The sequence below is a fragment of the Spea bombifrons genome, chromosome 2 (genome assembly GCF_027358695.1).
Source record: "Spea bombifrons isolate aSpeBom1 chromosome 2, aSpeBom1.2.pri, whole genome shotgun sequence".
NCBI classification, from domain to species: Eukaryota; Metazoa; Chordata; class Amphibia; order Anura; family Pelobatidae; genus Spea; species Spea bombifrons.
Window position 1 is genome coordinate 80,016,641 of NC_071088.1, and position 24,735 is coordinate 80,041,375.

Here is a 24,735-nt window from a genome sequence, read left to right on the forward strand (position 1 = left end):
CCCCAAAACAAAGGGGTTGCTTTATAGCATCCTCCTTTACGACTCCTATAATTATGCTGCTCAACAGAGCATAAGCCGGTGCAGAGACAGCATAACAAAATGAGTTATCATTCTCCTTCCTGAAGAATCACATATCATTATTTAACAGCAAAAAGTTCCATGAAATAGTATTGCAGCCTTTTAAGCTTTGATTTATGTTGACTTGTGTAATCAGCAGAATAAACTATTTAGGATTTTAATCAATAAGATCCTCGCTCCTCATGACGATACAGTTACACACAGCTTTGACAGCAGCTTCTCAAAAATAAATTAGGTAGGGCTGGAGAGATGTATGATACAGGCGGGTGTGAGGAGCAATGTCAAAAGATCAGCATAAGATTTAACTAGTATGGAATAAATGATTTATTGTTCATAGCCCGCATCTCTTGTCCTTTTGCTGCATTTCGTACGAAGCAATTTCATGCTACTGGAATTCGCCGATGTGATTTGATAAACAGCTTAAATTATACCCTTGTCGTGGCCACTTGGGTAATAAAGGGTCTGCAGGTAAGTTAATCGTTTGGATATGGCACGCAGCACAATTGGGAATTGTATTAGATAATAAAATGCATTTGTTATATGGTTCTATCACTGAGGACATTTAAAATGTTGACATCCTTATCGCAAAATCACTTACAAGTTCTAGTAATTTTTCAGGGCTGTCTTCCTATTCAATTGTAACGACATGTGGGATAAAATCCTGTTTGTAATCTATACATTATGTACAATTTGGCACAATGTACTACGAATTATATATATATATATATATATGTATATATGTATTTATAAAATTATATATGTAATTTTATATATATATATATATATATATATATATATATATATATATATATATATATATATATATATCTATTAAGGGTATCTCTTAAGACCATATATAAAATAGAGCATAGGAAAGAAGTTCTTACAGTATGGGCCGTTAAGCTGTTCATTTTTCCGGCAAAACTCATTTGCGCACGTAGGCCTATAAAGAGCGATAGTAGGGAGGTATGGTATATGTCATCTTAATACACTGGGACTAGGGCTGCAACTAACGATTATTTTAATAATCGATTAGTTGGCCGATTATTTTGTCGATTAATCGATTAATCGGATAAAAAAATACATTATTTTAAATTGAAGAAAAATTGCAATAAAAAACGTACAATTTACACTTTCATCTCTTTATTGCAATGGCCTCTCTCTATTCACCTTCTTATTTTACTGACATAATAATAAAAGCTACAAGAACCCAAACAAGGTGTTTCTCAAACTAGGTTTTAATACAAAGTTATTAGTAAATATTAATTCATATGTTAACTATTTTTCATATTTAATAAAAACTGAGAAAAAAGCCTTGTTTAAATTTTTTATTTACCAAACTGCCCCCAGTTATGCACATCTGACCCCCAGCTTGCCACTCTGCCCCCATATATGCCTTATACCTCTTATATGCCAGATTCCACTGTGCCCCCTGATATGCCACTGTGCCCCTGATATGCCTTATACTCCTTATATGCCAGTGATATGCAACTGAGCCCCCTGATATATATCTTTTACCCCCAGATTTGTTTTATGCCCCCCTGATATGCCTAATATCGATATGTCTTATACCCCCTATATGCCACTGAGCCCCCTGATATACCTTTTACCCCATATATGTTTATGCCCCCCTGATATGCCTAATATCCATATGCCTTATACCCCTATATGCCCTAAAAATTCATAATACCCCTCATACACCACTATAACTCACCCATACACCACTCTGGCTCCTCCCCCTCCCATACACCACTCTGGCTCCTCCCCCTCTCATACTCCACTCTGCCTCCTCCCCCTCCCATACACCACTCTGCCTCCTCCCCCGCCCATACATTACTTTGGCTCCTCCCCTCCCATACATCACTTTGCCTCCTCCCCCTCCCATATACCACTCTGCCTCCTCCCCTCCCATACATCACTTTGGCTCCTCCCCCTCCCATACTCTACTCTGCCTCCTCCCATACACCACTCTGGCTCCTCCCCCCTCCCATACTCCACTCTGCCTCCTCCCCCTCCCATACATCACTTTGGCTCCTCCCCCTCCCATACATCACTTTGCCTCCTCCCCCCTCCCATACTCCACTGCCTCCTGTGAACCTCTGTTTCTGACAAGACACCAGGGAGCCGGGTAGAGAGGCAGAGTGGCGTATGAGAGGGGGAGGAGCCAAGGTGGTGTATTGGAGGGTGGCTCCCATACACCCCTCTGACTCCTCCCCCCTCCCATACACCGCTCTGCCTCTCTACCCGGCTCCGTTACTGAAGGCACTTTCACTGCAGCTTCATAGAAGCCACAGTGTAAGTGAAGGGCAGTAACGGAGTCTGTCTGTGCGATGCTGACCCTCACCGGCTGTCAGAGAGGATGATTCTCTGTTAGCCGGTGAGGGTCAGCATCGCACAGACAGACTCCGTTACTGCCCTTCACTTACACTGAGGCTTCTATGAAGCTGCAGGGAAAGTCCCTGTCAGTAACGGAGCCGGGTAGAGAGGCAGAGTGATGTATGGGAGGGGGGAGGAGGCAGATGGGAGGGGGAGAGAGACGGAAGTGAGAGACGGAAGTGAGAGACCGGCCGACAGTGAGGGGAATCCAGGTCTCCTGCAGCGTAGCGGGGGATCTGGATTCCGGTGTTATAATCCGATCTCTGTTTGAGGTCGGATTATATAAGGAGAGGGGTTTTTCAGAGCATTTGCTCTGAAAAAAACCTCTTTTTGTAATCGATAAAAATCGATCCGATTAATCGATGATGAAATTCGTTGCCAACGATTTTCATAATCGATTATTATCGATTTTATCGATTAGTTGTTTCAGCCCTAACTGGGACACAAAGAAGTAGGAAAAACACTGAACGAGAGCTTCCCTTCCTTATGCAGGAAAAAGGACACATGCAGCTTAAAAAGCAATCTGGAGATAGATATTAATCACAATACAACTGGCTATAAAGTGATATTTGTTCAGTGCAAGGATCTGAGTCCGATTATTCTCTGTCATGGATTTAATAGCACATTTTCACAGAAGCCAAAACATTTTTCAATGCCTTAAGCAGGCTCTGGAAAACTGACATTTTGTGGGGTAATTAACGTCAATAATATTTAAACTCCAGAGGAAAATATTTCCTGTTCATGGACTCATTTATCCGCAATAAAATCCATTTTCTTCCCACTAGTACATTTATCAATCAAAGGATAATGAACAAATTTGGTTAGTCTGTTTCAAAGTTCATGCGATTTTCTACTTGGCTCCAAAACATTACAGCACAGGTTGCAGCGATCTCATGGAAGTGAAGATACGTCCTCATGATTTGAAGGCCTGTAGTAATAGATCTGAACAGTTTTTTCAAAGGTTGTGTTGTGTTGATAACGGTCATGTCACTACACCATGAACAGTAATAAATAAATGGGTATGTTTGTGAGAAACAATAAAGTGCACATATACATCTGCGATTGATATTTAGGCCTTCATGTGGACTGGGACCTTCTTTATTTTTGTCTCATGCTGTTGGGATATTCTTTGCTACAGCAAATATGGGCTATGGGATTTCTGGTTTTCAATCAGTGTAATGTGTTGGAAATATTTGGTTTAGACAAAAAAAAATATATATTCTACCTCACCTTAGCTAAGCTCTGTGACAAGAAGCAGCATATAAATGATTATTATCGCTACTTGTTCCTACCCCATATGTACGCATGTAGCCAGCAAACACCAACGAGGAGATGCAACATAAAAGGGAACTCCAGCTATTTGTTGAATAGGTAGGGTGACATTAAAAAAATGTTTTTAAAAAAAAACCCTGGGGTAAACAATAGAATGGCTCAGTTTTAATCACCAAGATGGACTCTCTGACCAATGGAAGTCTATGGAGGAAAGGATTCCATTTCCATAGGCAGTGATTTCTATGTGGTTTTTCAGCAGGGAAAGTCACCCAAAATCATATGACTAATAATCGAGCCGCCAGGTATGCAGATAAAGGAAGTTAACTGGAACAAAATGTAATCGAATTTTTTTTTTATCGTTGAAATATATCACTGTATATATATATATATATATATATATATATATATATATATATATATATATATATGTATAATAATTTAATGTAATTTATATAATAAACACCAGGTATTTAGTGCAAAACACAATATTTGGGAAAAGTGAGAGATTCATTTCCAATGCAGCATTTGAAGGCCAAGTGAAATCCTTTAACTGCAAACTCTATATTGTACACAGCATCTCTGTTATGGAAGAAACTGGACAGATGTACGAAGGTGGACATCACAGAACGATGTCATGGAATAGGACTGTATGTTTATTTATAGTATGATGTAAAGAAGGTCAATAATTGTTCACTAGGAATACTGCAGAGATGAATAATAATGTAGTAAAAAGAGTAGAGTCAGCATAGGAAATCATGTTTAAAATACATTAAGAACTCATAGCACAGAGAGAGGGGTAAGCAAATTTCAGTGAAAAAAGAGAGGCTATACCATTGCTATCGTATATGCTCCTAGTAGAGGAACTCAATAACAACTCTGTTTCAAACAGAGCAGATAGAATGCCAGCTTGAAACAATGTAGGAACAATTCTGATGCCAAGTGGTAAATGTGATGCCGTTAGTAGGAGCACTATGTCGATAGCACCACTTGATGATAATGATCAGTTACCAGATTATTTGTTGCCACTGACATTAAGGTGACATAACTCAGATGCCACTGGTTTAAGTAAAGCCAATGGTGGTTGTTATGCATTTAAGGTTAATTTTACCCAGCATGTGATTAGTACATTTAGGGAAAAGTGCAGATCAGTCTACCCATGCTCCTCCGTGCCATCCCTAAGGACAAAGCCAGGAGGTTCATGGGCACAATCATGTTAATCATTCAGTTCACCGACACTCAATATTATCTGGAGTGGGCTGAAGAAATTTGTTGGTTGTGCAGGACATTCTTATTTCTGTGGTTTCACACATTCTTTTACGCTGATGTAACATTACCACTGGCTACAATGCTGAAATAACTTAATGTTATCCAAATGCACTGATTTTGCTTCATATAAATAGAAAAATGTTGAATAGTAAAAAAAACCCCACATTTTTATACTATATCATAATATATGTGCCACTGCTAAAAAAGAAACCCAAGTGATGTTTAGCAAATATCCCCTGAGTAATACCACACATGCCTATAAGGGTCAAAACAGGTCTTGACACACTATACTATTTTTTATTATTTTTGAATAAGTTTGGGTTGGAGGGCCGCCAAAGTTTTTCTTCTTAATGTTATAATTCTATTGGGAGGGCTAGGAAGAGTTAGGAAAGCCATGACCCCTTTTCTTACTTCTTAAAAATCTTTTTAACTTTTTGCACTGCTCTTGAAGTTATCATGGAGCAGTGTTACTAGGGATCCCTGTGAGGACTTTGTAGACATTACTAGGGTCTCTTTTGTTTAACTTTATTTTTTTACAAATATTTTTTACGTTTTTTACATTTTCTTCAAGAAATTTTGTTTCCCATCCTCTAAACATCCCTGCATACCTTATCATGGCATATGATGCAGGCCATGAAGGACTCCAGCAGTGTCTGTAGAGGGCATGCCCAAAGATTCTAAATACTTTTACTGTAGTCTCACAAATGCCATCTGTTGCCGCTGAGAGCCAGTGAAGCCCTTTTTCTGCAATGCTGCGTACAATTAATGGTGTAGTGCCAATTTTAATCCTTGACATACCAGGTACATACCAGTCATATACGACTTGCGTTTTGTAAGATACCTGGTACATCACAGGACACAAAGGGGTTAATTCCCTAATATAACATACCTACCAATTCCAAATAGCCAAATAAGGACACTTTTATTTTGGGTTGTGACTAAAGGCGTGGCTACAGATAGGGATTTATTGACAGCTTTATTTAGTTATATGTAACTAACGATTTGCAGAAAAAAAAAAATATTTACACAATTTATTTCAAATGACAAATTGTCACAGTTGAGTTTTAGAGCTGTTGAATACTACGATAACACTATATACATATATTCTCGGTTCTCAGGACATGAGAGGAGAGATGAGAAGGGACTGTCCCTTCTAAAGTAGGATAGCTATGAGGTGTTACTATATACCATATACCAGAATAAGTATATATATCAAATATCTAAATACACTTAATAAAAGAATCCAAATCCACATCACTATGGTAGATAATATACAGTAATGGGAATTTTAACTACCTAAAAAAAGGAGAAAACCTATATTTTTTTACTTTTTCAGATTATTTTACGAAAGCGAAGATCTCCAGTGAGAATCAGTTGAGCTTTTTTTTTAATAAGGATTATTAAAGCCATCGGGGGCTGGTGCTTTATTGCTTAAAAGTCGTTTGATCACTTTCCTTACCTCCTTGTCAGTAATGAGCTAGTCTAATTTCATCCTTGCTGCTTTCTTAATGCTGGTTAGATCACAGATGCTTGTCTACTTGTTAATTTCACATCGCAAGGAAGAAAGTTCCTTTGAATTGCAAGGAGAGCTATAATGAGCTGTGTAATAGTGGACAAAATCCTGCACATCTCTAAGGGATTTCATGTGAGAGAGCCAGCAAGAAATACTCATGTTTGATTCTTTCTTACCCGTAATCCAGAGGCACAAAACGAAATGTAGATATTGCTAAATGCTCGTGTACTTAGCAGACATGTCGCCCAAAAGCTTATTTAAAACTGCTAATTGCCTACACAATGGCAATTCTTGGTTTTCGGAAACACTTCAAGAATGATACTTGGAACAAAGACCTTCTTCAGCAGCTACAGATCTGTATTGACATACTGCATGATAAAAAACATATCTCCAAGCACCCTCATTATTGCAGGCTGTCCTGACTTTAGTGACGAAAAAACTCTTTAACTATCCTAAAAAAAAAAATATGCTTTTTGAACTGAAGGAACAGAACATTGAGTGCTCATGGCTAAGGCTCCCTGTTGTACATAGCTAAGGGGAAATGCAGTTACTTTTCTGCAGTTTAATAACTTTTAATATCCCTAGATCATTTCCTTAACTGGTAAGCTATTGAGTGCTACCTTGGATACACCAAGTAGTCTTGCAAGCTGCACACTTTATTGCTTTCGCTTATTGGGGTCTTTGTAAAATATTTTTGCTCGGGAGATGATGTGATGGGATCTAAAGAAAAAACCCAGTGTCAGACAAGTCAAGAAACTGAGTATGGCTGGGAAGAGACTGACCCCTGAATCCAACTTTTTTGGAGGAATAATTTGTATACATTCATAGTTTTCAACAATTATGTTTAGATTTGCCATATATGCAAATTATACATACATTTTGTTTTCTACCTTTCTTACTAAACAAATAAATGGGTAATATCGTATTCTGTCATGACCGTTACCTCTCAATGCCTTCCTAATGTCATAGGGTCATCAAACGTATCTAGTTAGGTTAGTAGGCTGCTTAGACGTGCTGCTCATTGTACATATATTGACTCCTCCAGAGGTGATTGGATCTGTTGCTGAAGAGAAGCCTCCATCAACACAGCTCTTAGCAAATTGAAAATCAATTATTAAAACTGCATAGGGTTTGTTATTTTTACTTTCCAAGAAGTGCGGTCGTTTTAGAGATTTGGGATAAAAACTGTGCTAAAAATTACAAAAAATTACTATACTGCCATGCAGCCCCACCATAAAAGTTCTTATGCGGTACCCCTCTTTGCATTTGCTTGGGGGCCCAAGTTTGGAAAAGCAACGGATCTACTTTAGTTCCATTGACTGTTTCTTGAAACATTTTCCAAATAGTTCCTTTTTGCCACTGACGTATTCATACAATCGCTTCACTTCCATTAACATTAGCAACTCGGCCATGGAGCTATATGGATTTACATGTGAAACAAATTGTTCCATCAAGATTCTGCTATGCACTGCCCTGTGTTCACATTACTTTAATTTGGCATAAGAATATATTTCTAAGGGGAAAAAAAACCCTTAAAATAATACAGTACCTACTTCTATAGCTTTACAATTCATTATATTTTAAACACACATTGTGAGGTTGAAATCTTGGCAAGTCATTCAGCCAGATGCCTCTTCTGGATTTCAGAACTCATTAAAATTTACTTGTTTAAGACTAGCAGACTCAGCTGCGGAGCTATAATAATTGCTGCTTTATTATTTTTCCATAGTTAAAGTAACTAATGTCGAGAGAAGATTCAGTATATTTTGCGCCAAATGAATTCACAGTGGTTCTGCTGTCCAGTTAACCCATTCTGTTGTCTTCAATATGTGACCTGCGAGTTCTATCTGCTGTTAAACTATAAGCACTGGCTACCTCTCAGAGCTCAAGGGTTTCTCTAATTAACACCCAATTAACCTTGTAGACCTCGAAGCAAAATGTTTACAATCATCTCAAAAAATGTCTGTGTATGTTGCCCTGGAGGGTAAGAGTCAGATAGTCCTGCATTCAATCACACTATTCCCAATGAGCCCTTGAGAATGGTTTAGGATTTCCTTTTAATAAAATGTAATTAACTAGCTAACTTTGATTGCTACTAATAAGTATGAACTAAATACTTGCGTCTAAAATTAGATAGCCTTTCATCTCGTCATAGGTTCTCAGAACTGGTCCTCAGATGATTCCAAATGGGTTCATTGAAAGTCAAGGGACTAGACTGGATTCCTCGCTGCTTTTTCTAATTTGTTAATATATTATTATGTCATTGGGTTATACCCTAGCAATGGAGCAAAGGAATAACATACTAAAACATATGTCTTTCTATGGTATGCTATGGGTACTAGAATCAACCCTTTAAGACCAATCAATGATAAGACTGGGTTGTGTTTTTAAGAATGCACAAAATATTGTTCTCATGACTAGTAACTATATATTATTTCTCCTTTGTCAGAAGCCTGTGATAATTACACCATACAGAACACGACTGTATGTTACACAGGTGACCACATTACACAAGAAGAGAGTTTATTGTTCTATAAAGAGTTGTCTCCTGGTGGGGTAGCATTACTTGAAATTCTAAACAGAACCTTTTTATCATACTCACTGTAATGCAAGTTAGAACATACATTTAAATACTTTGTATTTTGTTACAAGGGAAGATTTTTCTTTTTGAAATCCTGCTAAGATTTTTAGTTTTTAATTATTGAAGCTAATTTGCTATATTTTCCCCAAATAATCCAATGATTCATAAGAAACCTAGAGAGCTTCTCATTGGATGCCTTTTGGAACTTTTCACGTGTGGTTCTAAAACTAAATGTTGCTGGTTATCTTATCTCTTTTAGTCAGGCTAGAAGAATGTATCAATCTCAAACAAGTAAAAGATTATGATCTTTTATGATGACTTTAACAAGCAAAAGCCAGGGTTTGTTATTATTATTGCATGCTCGGTTTGCTTATGGTAGGCATCCGTATTATGTTTCAATCACAGTACATTTCCGCGCTTACACTAGTTCTGTTTCTAAAGAGTCTGTTAAGCTAAGAATATGAAGCAATATCCATTTCTCATTTTTATGTGACTGCAAGGCACCCATCTTATCAGATGTGAGATTTCTTTAACAATGGAATCATACATTCTATATTACAAGCTTGCGAGCAAGGATTTCTTTAACTTGTTTATTAGGTTGTTCCTTTCTTTCGATTTGAGCTTCTACACGTTATGCATTGTATAAAATAAACCGTTAGTGATGTATACAAAGCCATATTAAAATATCCCCAATTTTGTATCTGCAATGAAACACTTTAAGGCTCAAACTACAATGACAAAGGGTTAATACGTTGAGAGCACATAATGTACTTTTTTTTAGAACATTTTTCTTTCAATGTAAATTAATATACCTAACAAAAGCAAATGTTTCCCTTTGTGTTTTTTTTTATAGACAACCATGTTTAAGTCAACATGGCCATCCACAGACCAAATTCTAGAAGCTCAAGCAGAGTTTCCAAAGGTGATGTAGTTAGACATTTGGTACTTCAATTTAGCCTGTCAATATTGGGTTACAAAATCACATATGGATAATCCGTAAGAGGTAAGAAATGTTGAAAATGTTTTAAAAAAACATATGCTACCAGTCTTAGACAAACCTTTTCTATTCCATTTAAGCCATGCCATCAGCCTGAGTTGAAGGTAATTGTTTTAGCTATACCTTCATTGCTTCCTGGTTTAATTGCCAGTGATCCGTCCACAAGATATTAAGACAAAAAAAGACTTCAGTACAAAAGTAACATTATGATTCCCAGAATAATATAATGACTTCTAATAACTCAGGAAACAGAGGATGCTTCTATCTCAATAAAATGAGCTAAAATATTAAAAGGAGTTTAAGTTGCCAGAGGATGTGCTCAAAAAAGCATAAGGAATAGAGACAACTATGGCCCTAAGGCTATTTTTCTGATTTATTATTATTAATATTAGGCTACCTTTGGTAATATCAGTAAAAAAAAAAGATGTGTAGCTGGATGTTATGAGAAATATCTAGGGCATTACAAGACATTCCCGTTAAGTACTTGTTAAGGTTAGCATTGCTTCAATAACACGTCAGGCGTAACAGACACAGTATCTTGGTTTGTGCTTTCAACATATACACTCTATCCAAAAGCTGTCAAAGTTTGATACAACATAAAAAAAATACAGAAAGCAACTGAAAAGCATATGCAACTGCAGCTGATCCCGCTCCATGGAGATTCAAAATTCAGTGTGAACTTACCATGCAGAGTGATATATCACCAGAGACTAAACCTGTCTTTCTATTATTTATGACAGCGAGATGATAAAGCTTTTCTTAACCCAAGTCCAAAAGAAACAGGTTTTGAAAGCTCTGTGTTTAGTCTTCATCTGAACACGAGTATTTTCTCCATAGGACGCCAACACAGAGACATCAGAACACAGGCAATTTCATCCCTAGATTATATTTCACAGAGTTAGACTGGGGCAAGAGGACAAAAGGTGAAAAAGGCTCATGTGAGGCTAAACATAAAAGTGTTTTCGTGGTTTGAACTAAATAAAAGGTAAATCAAACCACTAGCTGTTGGATATGGGAAATATTAGTAAAAACACAACATAATACACGACAATGCACTTCATGTGAAGAAACAACACCAGCGGATCAAAACAATTCAACTTTCCTAGATATACGTAAATTCTAATAAAATTAGATTTTAATTAAATTCAATTAATAATTCAAAATCTGTATTTTGGACGCTGATATCTGCTGATATCTGCACCAATTATAAAACATTACTGTTAACAGCCAATGTGTAAGAAATGATCAGGATGTATATGCGAGGAACGTGAAAAAACGAAGAAGAGTGCAGATGTGCTGTTAAAATAGCTTAAAGCTGTTAACATGTCATATATATATATATTAACATACTATTCTTTCACTGAAAAAATGTTGCCACGTCAATCTTTCAATCTGTATGAATCGGTTACTTTTGAGCACTGCAGACTGTTGCATACTCAGTGTTGTTTTATAGAACCTAACCCTTTATAGAGGCATGGGTATTAATTTAATCCGTTATTAGCAAAAGTCAACATATAAAATGTGCCCCCTACCAGAAAGAAAGAAATATATATATATATACAATTTTAAAAATGGTGTATTTTCTATGGGATTTTGTACTGTGATTGATTCATTTAATGCTTGCCATATTTATTGCTATATATACTGTTTGCGTGGCTGCCTTTATGGGTTGAACAAGAGTGCATGGGGTTTATAAAGGATAGTAGTGCTGTAAATATCTAGGATTATTATCTGTGGCAGGGGTCCAATAGATTCTTTAAGATTGTTTATTGTTCTATAAATCCTATATTTAAGGGAAAAGGTCTGGCCACCACATAAGCATCCAAATGGGGCTTAATATCATGCTGATCAATCCCATATTTGACGAAAAATAAGAATCAACTCATAATAAACATGTGATGCAGATTAACTGGCATGTGAATATTCCGCACAACTTGGCTGGTTTTCAGTACCGTTTTGCTTCAGAAAATATATGAAACCTGAGATTTTCAAACCTGCAGCTTCGGTACAGAATGGTTTCATAAAGAAGTGTTTTACCTGCTTGAGCATCCAATCTTTTGATTTAGAGGAAATTAATTTTTTTAAACGTGTTTCCACCACTGATGACTTGATAAATAGCAAATACTCCCAGGTGAAACATTAACACTATGTTTATCCAACAAAAGCAATACATTATTATTCAATGCAGTTCTAAGCTCCACTTGTAAGTATTGCTTCATGAAAGCGGATACATCTTAGAACCATTTAAAGAGGATGGTAAGGAAGGCAGCCAAACCTTAGAGTGCGTCGTATTACATAGCGACCTAGAGACATAGTTATATCATTTGGGGGGGGGGGGGAATCACCATTTTGTTTATTACCACTTCAGTATATACGGTTTTATTTTCTGAGTTTTTTGCATTTTTTAATTACGCATTAAAAATGACCACCTCAGTGAGCATCCACTGAAAGTTAAGTGTGGCGGACCCAGTATAAAGCATAGTTATATTAACAGGATTCTCAAAGGTCACCTCAACTACTGCTACTATAATAATATTCAGGGGTAACTATTAGCAAAAGCTATTTGCCAGGGTTGGTCCTTTATAATGCATTTTCAAGTTAGTTGCAACTTTCCTGCGCCCATTTTGCCACACCAACCCTCTGCGCAGGTTCCAACCTTTCCTCCCCAATTTAAATTTTTGGCCACACTTTCTATAAAAAACAGAAAAGGGACAGCTCCAGAGGCCCCAGTCCTGGCAAGTTCTCAGGTAAGAATATGCAAAGGCTTCATTGTAACAGGGAAATGAAGCTAAAGTTACAGTTGCCAAACCACCAAGGCGATAAACATTATGGAAGAAAAGTGTACACAGGTCAGTTTATCAAGAACACCAGAACATTTAATTATTCAATCTTTTGATTGTAAAATGTTTAGGAATATAAATAATAATCATTAAACACCCTGGTGGAATAAAAACCCAATATGCTACACAAATAGCTAATCAGCCAATCACATGGCAGCAACTCAATGCATTGAGGCATGTAGATTGGTCAAGACAACTTGCATCAGAATGAGGAAGAAAGAGGATTTAAGTGACTTTGAACGTGGCATGGTTGTTGGTGCCAGAATGGCTGGTCTGATCTACTGGGATTTAGGAGCACAACTATCTCTAGGGTTTACAGAGAATGGTACAAAAAAAAGAGAAAATATCCACTGAGCGGCAGTTGTGTGGATGTAAATGCCTTGCTGATGTCAGAGGTCAGAGGAGAATGGGCAGGCTGGCTCGAGATGACAGAAAGGCAACAGTAACTCAAATAATCACTTGTTACAACCAAGGTATGCAGAATACCATCTCTGAACGCACAACACGTCGAACCTTGAAGCAGATGGGCTACAGCAGCAGAAGACCACCCCAGGTGCCACTCCTGTCCGCTAAGAACGGGAAACGGAGGCTATAATTTGCACCAAAATTGGACAATGGAAGACTTGAAGAATATTGATGAGTCTTGATTCCAGCTGCAACATTCAGATGGCAGTGTCAGACTTTAGCGTAAACAACATGAAAGCATGGATCCGTTGTATCAACGGTTCAGGCTGCTGGTGGTGGAATGGTGTGGGGGACATTTTCTTGGCACACTTTGGGCCCCTTAGTACCAATTGAGTATGGTTTAAATGCGACAGCCTACCTGCGTATTGTTGCTGACCATGTCCATCCCTTTATGACCACAGTGTATCCATCTTCTGATGGCTACTTCCAGCAGGATAATGCACCATGTCACAGAGCTCACATCATCTCAAACTGGTTTCTCAAACATGACAATGAGTTCACTGAACACCAATGGCCTCCACAGTCACCCAATCTCAATCTAATAGAGCACCTTTGGGATGTAGTGGAACGGGAGATTCGCATCATGGATGTGCAGCAACTGCGTGATGCCATCATGTCTACATGGACCAAAATCTCTAAGGACTGTTTCCAGCATCTTGTAGAAAGTATGCCAGAAAGAATGAAGGCAGTTCTGAAGGTAAAAGGGGGTCCAACCCGGTACTAGCAAGGTGTATCTAATAAAGCGGTCAGTGAGTGTATAGATATAATATTTAAATAGACATATGTTCCTTTATCAAACTACAAGATTTTACTCGGGGGACTGTCACCTCATTTTCGCATTATTGTTAAATTATGTTACGTAACCTAATCTTTACAACAGAAAAAAACAACTTTTAAACATGTTTTCTGTTTATTACAGATGTATGCAAATATACCTGGTACCTAATTATTGGTATAGCTTTTGTTGTTTTGGGGGTTTTTTTCTAAGCAGTAGAGTTTTTTCCTTGCTTCTATGTGTTTTACATACAGTGATTTTAATGGAGTGGTTTAAATTTTAATAACATGAGTTCATTTAAGTGGCATTCCCTCAGGCAAAATATTCTGTAAGAGAACTCAGTATTCAAACAATGCTTACAGTGTCTCCGCAGATAGACAAGAACTGGTCAGGCTAAAAAAAAATAATAAGTCTTTATACATCAAGGGTTGCAATCATAGCTAATTGCGAAACATTAAAGAGAATAGCTCAAAAAACCTTTAAAATGCACAAAATGGCCCATAAGTTTTAATAAACTGTCAAAAGTATCAATATGAAAGGAAGCTTCTCATACAGAGCAGTACGATTATCTGCCTAGACATCAAGCAAGGAAACGGAAAAAAGATAATAACAGTAAAAATAAAAATGTTTATAAAAAACATCATATGTATTATACACAGCATTAGTAATTATATGTGCTGCTTTAATATACAATTTGACACAATCTGGAAGGATATTTAATAACAAAATGATTTCTCAGTTGACTCATAAATCAAATCAGCGTTAATAAAATTGACGGTTGTAGCTGTTTGGCTCACACTTTTGCTTGAAATATTCCAATAATGTGGGAAAGAACTTTTGATATCTACATAAGAAAACAGGCATAATATGTGGCTTATATTTCACACAATGGGAGATGTAGCTAAGGAGCAGTGAGATGAGATATCTTGTATTTTAAATGCAAATTGGAGTTTCATGTGCAAATAGTTTCTCTTGCCAAAAAAGGGCTGGGTTAGCCCTGCACAATGTATAGTTAATGCAACCTTTTTTTTTTACTTATTCCACCAAAACTCACCTCATTTTTACGTGATCTTTTACAACGTTAATGTGCATTTTCTCTCAAAAGTTTGGGTAGGCAGGAGAGTTGCACTTTCCATTTATTAACTTTAATATACTTTATTAAGAGTTAGCCCAAGGGAATGTCAGTTCTAAGAACAGCTTAGTTGGCCCTGTCTAAAGCATATTTAACTCACATTTCTTGGAAATCACCTCACTCATCATCTCTTCTTGCTGAGGAGATGAAACGGCAACTCTCCTGCAAACTCCATCCTTCGAGAATAAAACCCGTAGTATAATCTTTGTCAATAGTTCTATTAGGGGGTCATATTTTATTTGTTCTTGTGGCTTTTCTTACACTTTATGATATTAAAAACACATTAACTTAACTGATGAATCTATTTTAACAATCATGCTCTTATAAATTCTAGAATCAAGAAAAAAATGATTTCACATTATGTAAAAACTTGAATAAATGTATTAAGCTTTTACAAATCACAATATTTATTAATAGCTAACTTAAAACAGATATATGTGCTGTGAACATTATGTGTTCTCTTGTGCAATACCCTCCGCTTAAGTTACATGTTTTATAAAAATCTTAAAGGACGCCGGATGGTGATATCAAAACAAAATGCTGGGTCTCGGGAAAACGACCAAGGTATAGAATAGAACCAACATGCGTTTGACTCAAACCACTGACTAAAATGACAGCCCTGAGAAGCCACAGGCTGGGCCACTGCTGTTTACGTCCATTCTGTTTTATATGTACCTTCTCTTTATCTCTTGCCTTTATGAGTACTCTTTCTGTCAGAGTGCTCTGCCACTGGGAATAATAAAGTCCGACTTTATAAAATTGAACCGTGTAAGGAGTGGTTATTTTCTACTTCACGTTTTCTGCTTTCTGCCACTCATATCTCATGATTTCAGTATTTTTATAGCTGTACTACAAAGAACTCCATACACACAGTAATCAGTATATAAAAATAAAATTATGGCTTGGATGTGAGGGACCTGCTTCAAAATACCTGAGCCACTTATTACCATCTTGAAAACCATCTATTATCTCTGTGCAGAGTTAGCGCTCTATGTAAATATAACATACGGTTGTTTACGTATGAATTACGTTTGAATTAGGTACGACTAATAAACAGTAATACCAAAAACCTTCCGCGTGGAACACCTCTTTATATGGCTATAAAATTACTATTTACAGTTGCTATGGTTTGGTACAATTTCATTATTACAGTAGGGCAGAAATGGTAATTACATTTTGGTTACACTATAACAGCCGCGACAGAAATTTCTCAGATGTTAGGTATTCCTTTAATGTGCTGGAGCATTTCAACCGTGTTCAAGACCTTAACGTCTATTCCCAATGGAATTTGGGAATTTTCATATTCTTCGGTTTGCACTAAAATTGCTGTATCCCCTTAAAAAGGATGACCCTTTGCGGCCTTTGTACCTAATTTCTTTGTGTTCATTTACGACGGATCCTATACCATGAAGTTACAGATTTTGTATCACAATCAATGTTTGAAGAATCAATTTCTGTTAACAAATATATTAACCACTGCTCAGCAAATACAATAAAATTTGCTCCGGTAGTTTTAGGACTCATATATAGTGGATACTCCAATGTACGTGCAAAATATGGACTCACTGATATTTAAGTGTGCATTTAGCTTTTTTTAATTTCGACCATGTTTCAAATTATAGGTACAGCCAGTTAGGTAGCAGTTTTTATCTCAACCACACACCACCACCACACAGGCTTTCTTAGCTGTAGGTACTCAGTTCTTCAACAATACAAAATGAATAGAATTAAAAGAAATGGTAGAAACAGGAATTCCTCCTTGTTTCTTAGTATCATTTGGAAACACTGTCACACCAATTGACAGTACGTAGCCGGAAATGTCATGAGGTGTTCACGGGGGAATCTTCTATTACTGTGGAATGAATCTACACCTTCATTTGACAATTTCATCACAAACAAACAGGCCTCTTACAGTATCCATCTCACGGCATTTTATTAGAACAGCAGTGTCCTCAGACAGCCTGCCGTCATGGCTCGCTTCCAAGCCTAACAACAAACAAATTGACAAAAAAGGGTGATCTGCACACTATTGATTATTTATAGTGTCAACTATGTAAAAATTGGAGCTAAAAATCCTGACTTAGTTATTTTTCAGTCTCACGCCAAGCATTTTATCTTTGCTTAGTACAATTAATTTGTAGACTCCTCTGTTTTTCCAGTTCCCGTAGTTGTCTCTTTACTGTTGAAAAATAGATATGGCTAGGTGGGCTGAGCAGCCTTAAGCCATGTGCTGGCTTGGTCAGGCAACACGGGAATCACTAAGAGTTGGGCCTAAACACCAGCTATCTAAAATGGCACCCTTTCCCTCTTGAAGGGATTCTGCAGGCCTTGGTTCTGGTTTGGCCTGGGCCTCGAAAATAGATTACAGCAGATGTTTTCATGTATTGACCTGAGGTTTCATCTTATAGAGAAAAGATCTGATGCATTTATGTAGTGGCCATACATAATATCTAACCTTAATGGGTCTTTTTCAAAACAGTCTGATGTCTATGGCCAAACTGCCCTTAGTGGCAGAAACAACTAAAGACAATAACAAAAAGGGACCAGAAAGATTGCAAGCAGGGGCTATGGAACTACTACATGTTTTTTTTTTATTCCATGGTCCCTTAGCATATATTTACCCGTGTGTTCATGAGTATTATGAATGACTCTGTTCAGACCTTAATATACAGAGCTAAAAATGTCAAAATTGGTTTAGTAGTGTCAACTAATTGCAGGCTTTTAATCTTATTTGAGATACAATAAATTATTGATTAAGCTATTTAGTTCTTTTCAGATTATTTTTTCTCATGTAGAATCTATTATGAAGTGATGATATAAATCACTTCTACGGTGTTCTGACATACACACAGAGTCATTTGTTTAAATGATGCCAAATTATTACCAACGCAACAAACTAAGAACATCACTATACCTATTTCCAGATATTAGATAAAGAAAAATATTGGGAACCAAACAGACATCACTTAAGCTTGGTGTTCGACTTCAAGAGGCTTTGTTAACAGTATGATATTGTGAGGCATACTTCAAAGTATCGCAAGTTTGGTGAGTCCTATCTCTATTTTTGTAAATTTAGTGTGCTATGCATATTTACAGGTTCTGACCAAGACATTAGGGTTGTGCATCCCCTGATGCCACACAGATGCCTCAATAATGGTGTCCAGGAAGGCTTTAAATTGCTTGAGAGTCTAATTTGGGTTAAAACGCAGTGAAGTCCCATTGATTCAGCTCTTTATAGCCATGAAAAATTAGAGAGGACTTGCCAAACTTGGGGTAACTTGATGTAGTGGTGGACTAGGCAATGTATGGCCATATAGTGTGACGGAATGCCTAGTATTTACGCCTTGGATATGTGTTTTTCGAATGGTACCCAATAGGCATGAGTTGAATCCTTGCTTTGTTTTGTGTACTTATTGGTCATTAATATTCAAGCATCAACCTAGGAATCTGAATTTTTGTGCTACTTATGCTTTTTTAGGTTGTGACGGTGTCATATAATGAATATTTAATTATGCCATTTTATTTATAAACACACTTTGGCTTTCTAACATGATTTATAAGGTAAAATATTTTCAAATTGTTTCAGTTAATTACTGACTTGCATGCCATTGTGATGCACATTAAACCAACGCTGCAGGGTAGGGAAGATAACAATGAAAGCACACAGAGATTAAGACTCACAATACAGAACCGCATGAAAATAATATAATATAACTGTACACTGTCGAAGACTGTGTTTAAATATAATTATTTAATAGAATTACCATATTATACAGAATTTGCATCAGACAATATCGATAGTAGTATCGATATTTGATGACTCTTTTGAAAAATTACACTTATACAAAATGTATGTGGTTTGATTACTATAAACCACGCAAAACTCACACTAAATACAATGAAGCTATAAACTCTGTATACTATGTATTTAGTACCATATAGAATTTTATCAGATGACTCTGGAAGCATTAACTATCTTTTCTTTTTCTGACATTTGTAAGCAAGCCCACCGGAGAATTATTATGTTGCTATTTACCCAACTTCAGTATTTCAACTGGCCTATTAGCCCAGCATTTTTTCAAAATAATGAAGTATGCAAGGAATACAAGTAATAATCATTACATTTCAATTTAGTGCATTTAAAAATATAAACAGATACATTTGTTTATATATATACATAGATACAAAAAAGAATAGAGCACTATTCAGGACCACAAATCTATAAATGTTTAAATTTATTGTGACATAATGTCAACAGGTTCATTTGCTTAGTATACTAGAGACTACAATTAATGTTTTGTGGAACCGCCCCTTTAGATCGCTGTTTTATCTGCAGTCCATTATATGGGAGTCAAGGGGATTCAAACAATCTCTAGCGGGAGGCATACACGCAATTCATACAGAGCACGAGAACCCGTCCAAGGCTTTCAATGCAATCGTGACTGAGTGATCATGGGAAGTCAATTAAACATTTATATTAAAAAAAAACGTGGAAAATATAAACCTGAATAACCCAAATAAAACATTTCTTTTTACAGTATCCCCATGCAATTTCAGGAAGAAACACCATTAATGAAGAATTGTCTAGGTTGTGCCGATTAACAGCACCGACAAATTAGTACAGCGGAGGTATTTTTTTACAGGTAGCTGTAGTTCACAATTCAATCCACGGAGATGGCAAAGAAAAGGCGAAGAATTAAGATGCAAGGCTATCCAATCAACATATGTACGCAAAGGTTGTGTTTCGCAGAGCTAGAGTGATGGTAGAGACCTTTTCAAGGAGTGTTATAGCAGTCATCCCTAATTAGTGTCAGAGCCTCTATGGAATACGTTTAAAACTATTTTGCATCAATTGCGTGCTGAGAGGTTTTATAGTACGCCACCCTACTATTCGAAGTGCTATATCACCGATGCTATCTATCAGTAAAGATGCAACCACAAACCCTGGCCCACCTCCCAACAAAATATACTTTAATCAGCAGAGCATTAAAACCGCCTATATCTTGTATCATCGTTCTTGAACACACCATATGGTGGCATTTAAGACATCTGTAATAAAAGATTTACATCCTGTTTCTCCCGCTGAAAGGATAATGTATCCCAGCATGCCATTGACCTCCCTTTCCTGATTGGCTGCTCACTCGACGGCTTTGTAAATTTTTATACATCTTTCACAAATGTCACGTACAAAACAAGCAAGAGACAGGCTGGATGAGTGATCCAGGTGCCCAAAGCATTGTAGGTTACTAATAGAAAAGTTCAAATGTGAAATTGGAAACTTAAATCTTAACATACAACCATTGTAAGAACCATTCGGCCCGCCTAGCCCTGACGCCTATCCCATGTGTATTCTCACTGTATTAGCCTCTATCACTTCTGCTGAGGCTATTTCATCTAAATACCACCACCTCCGTAACGTAAAACTTCCTTGTATTACATGCGAGAGCATTCCATGTGACAAGATAACTATTCTCCACCTTTGCGAAAATTTGAGCACTGGGTATGTGAGTAAATTTATTATGAAACATTTTGTGTTTTTTCCCCTTCACATCACATCATATGTAATCAAAATCGAGATTAGATGACATTTGTCTTACAAAATTGTGATAGTTGTCTTGTTGTTCTCGCAGCAAAAAAAATACACGCTCTATTCCCATGGCACGAAAGCCAGATGTTACTTTTAACAAGTAGTTGAGAAATTATTTAAATAATCCTATAATTAATTAAGAGTTAATTTACCATAAACAGAAAGAGATGATGTCAAATTACACAAACATACTGTTTTCTTTGTCCAAGTGTGAAACGCTTTTAAACAGAGCTACCCATAAACAGCCTTGTCATTTATTCTTCGACTCAATACGATCACATGTTTTAACGCGCAGATTTATCAAGAATGATCTAGAACTCGTTGTCATAGAAAACCTAACACGCCTAATCAGGGTTTGACTGAAACACACCAAACATTAATATATTCATTTAGATGGACAGATTGAGAAATAGATGATAGATAGATAGATAGATAGATAGATAGATAGATAGATAGATAGATAGATAGTAAGTATATATATAACTACACAAAAATAGACATATATATATATATAACATTTTTGCTACACGTTTGTGTTCACGTAGAAGTGTATCATACTTGAGATGTTTACATGATTATTGTACACGGTTACAAATCACAAGTTGATTGCTGTACAAGAAATGCACCTCCATTCATCAACTTCAGATACGCAACAGGCCTTTAAACATGACGTAGCTAATCAATTAAAGGAGAGGACCATTACAGACCTCAGTATGATTAGATGTAGTGTATTAGATACTTTTATAGCTGCTTTCTCTTTTATTTCAGCTGGGTGGCTGTAACGCAGGAATGGATAGGTAGAAAGCACCATTTCAACAATCTTTTAAGAGAATTTTGCAAAATCCAGCGTTTCTACCTTCTATAAAAGCGGTTTAAATGCATATTAGGTGCTAAACTTGCAAAACCAAAGTTTTGTGAGCATTTTTATATATATATAAATAACAGGGCCTTCTTTTTCCTCTCAGTGCCACGATAAAATTATACCGATGACCCACCATGACCCTCCGTGGGATATTATCTCCTAACCCCAGATGACTTCTCCATTCTACATTCAGAAAGAATTACAGTTTCTACCAAACTTTTTCAATATGGAGACAGCTCACATCTTAAACGTCTGGAATGTATTTCTCCAAAGCGGTTGATGCTAAAATAATCATATACCCCTAAAACAGATGTTTATTCTGCAAACAGAACAACAACAGCTGGCGCAGCCAGATACGTTTGAATTGGTCAAAAAGTCGTAATATAAAACACACATGCAGTGTGAGAGAAATGTAGACATCGCCAAACAAACTTCTACCAGCTCTGAGACATCTTTGGTACCTGCACACTGTATACATTAAGGTTTTTATCTTATTAGTAGTAAGTTGCAACAACACCTCGACTGAACCAGTCTTACAAGAACAAGGGAAAGGGGAACACGGCCCGTTAATATCTCAAGGCACTTTATGTAACTTATGTAACAATTTTGAGAGGTCTACGAGCGATTATAAATCCTCTTATAAATAACAAATTTACCCACAAAATGGATCTCACAGCAAGGTAACCTTGAACAATGAATCAAGAATGCTTGAAAACCAAAGCAGATTGAATCTTCCATCAACATCTCAACACGTCACTCTATGTACACACAGATCACCCGACGAAAGAAATCTGGAAAGTTTTATTTAAACCCAATCCAATTTTTAATTAGGGTCAGCGCATGAGCTGCATTAGGTATCTGTAACAGTCATTTGAAAATCAAACACATATATAGTTTCACTCTAAACGCAAACACTTCAATCTGCAATCCACATATAATGTTTCCACCAGAAAGGAAACGACACATTACACATCTAATGCAATATATATATATATATATATATTTATATAAATATATATTGCTCTTGTTTAAAGCGCTGCAGGTATCTGAGTCGTATATGAAACATGTCAGCCAGCAAAATACCAAAAAAAGAGGAAAACAAAATCACTTTTGCACAGACAATAGCAGGGCAAGCCTTTAATACAATGACCATCAGCAGGGAGGATTTGATTTTTTCATTAACCCATCCAGCAAGAATGAATACTATCACACTGAGAACAAGAGATGTGCCTTTTAAACGGATTTATTTCCCACAGTGTGTACATACATATCATACATCCAACCTGATCCAGCATATCAATCATTCTAAACCTTCTCAACAATGCACTGGGAACTCCACCACTCCCAGATGTATTGATCACAGGAATAAAAAAGAATAAATACAGGAAGACACAAGACAAAAAGAGCAAGAGTGGGCTCTTCACAACCATTGAAACTACCCCATGGGCACGTTCTAAAGCATCTACTGACAGCTCTATTGCAATCCAGCCCATGCCTCCCAGTACAGACATCTCATTACCATAATGCCAGCTATGCTATGGAAATTAACCCCATTCGTGCTGGAGGGGCTGAAGTGGACCCCCTGCTGACAGTGGTGGATGTCACTCCATCATCATCCCAAGCTTGCAGTGAAAGGATTAAAATACTATCTGCAGTGACAAGGGTCCAACACTCCTTCCCCACACCTCCTCCCCTCTCCTTAACCACCTCTCTCAAAATCATTAGGACCTTAAATGAACCCCCATACACCAAGGAGCACACACGCCCTTCTGCTTACCTCCAATGCCTCAAAAGTCACAAAGCTGGTCATTGCAAATCCATCTATGATGTCTTCTTCAGCCGAAGAGGACTCTTTCCTCTTTCTCCTGGGGGGCTTTGGTCTGGACAAGGAGGCGGTCGGGTTCCCATTGTCTTCTTTCTCAGATCCAGAAGAGGAAAGCAAAGAACCGGTCCTGGAAACCCCTAATCCTCCTTTGGATTTCATCTCCCTATCCCTTTGGGATTTGGATCTCCTCTTCTTGCGAAACCCATTGCACCTTGGGCCATCCATTGCACCCACACCAGCAGCAGCAGCACAGGCAAGCAGCAGCACTAAAGATACCAGCAACCACCCCTTCTCTCCCTCTCCCCTTCCCCACCTCCTCCTCCCCTCCAGATACAAGATAAATAATAAAATAAAACCCCACCACGGTCTGAGAGAAGAAAAAAAAATTAATAATGAAGAACTGGAGAGCACATTTTTCCTTCCATGCCCCGACTGGAAATAAACACAACAAAAAATATCCTTGAGTGTAATTCCACCACATACACAAGAAAAAATATATATATTAAAGCAGGAAATTCCTATAAGGCTGCCAAGGAAAGTAATGGCTGATCACAGGTCGTCTTCGTAAAAAAAATACAAAAGAAAAAGGGGGCAAAAAACTCACCAAACAAGCAATAAATCTGAAAAGGAGAATGCTTTGATCAAGATTGGAGCTTAGATCCAACAACAACAAAAAAACATGGATGATTCCACCTGATTTATTCTCTGCAAATATTTAACTCTTTGTTATTGTTGGTGACTTCATCTGTATCTTGCTCTTTTTTTTCCTCCACATCATCCCATACACCCTTGATCATTTCCTCCTTCTCTTCTTCAGTGAAGAACTTCCAACATAGATCACCCCCTCCCTTTCTCCTCTTCTTCCTCCTGCTTCGGTTTCTCTGCTCCTCTGTGACAGATGCATCCAGACTAAGCAGACAGAGGAGGAATAAGAGCAGGAGACTGGCTGGGGGAGAGAGGTGCAGGGAGGCAGAGGGAAGCAGCTGCAGCGGCAGTACAACACGCACACATGCACACACACAAAGCAAAACAAGAAATGGGGTGAAAGTGACAGCAGTGTGTGTGTGTGTGTTCTCTCCAGCTGATGCAGCCTCCTGATCTTCACCCACTTCTGCTGCTCCACAGGAGGTCTGGGTGATGTTCTCTCTTTCTTCTTCTATGTCTAT

General features: G+C 37.3%; 1 protein-coding gene across 1 annotated transcript in view; it reads right to left on the reverse strand.

The window, feature by feature from the left end:
* AUTS2 (activator of transcription and developmental regulator AUTS2) overlaps nucleotides 1–24,021 on the reverse strand; it is a 617,139-nt gene extending 593,118 nt beyond the window's left edge. Inside the window, exon 1 of the mRNA XM_053454913.1 lies at nucleotides 23,522–24,021. Coding sequence (XP_053310888.1) covers nucleotides 23,522–23,794 — 273 coding nt within the window. The 5' untranslated portion in view covers nucleotides 23,795–24,021. The remainder of the gene's footprint in view (nucleotides 1–23,521) is intronic.
* Between the last annotated feature and the right edge of the window lie 714 nt (nucleotides 24,022–24,735).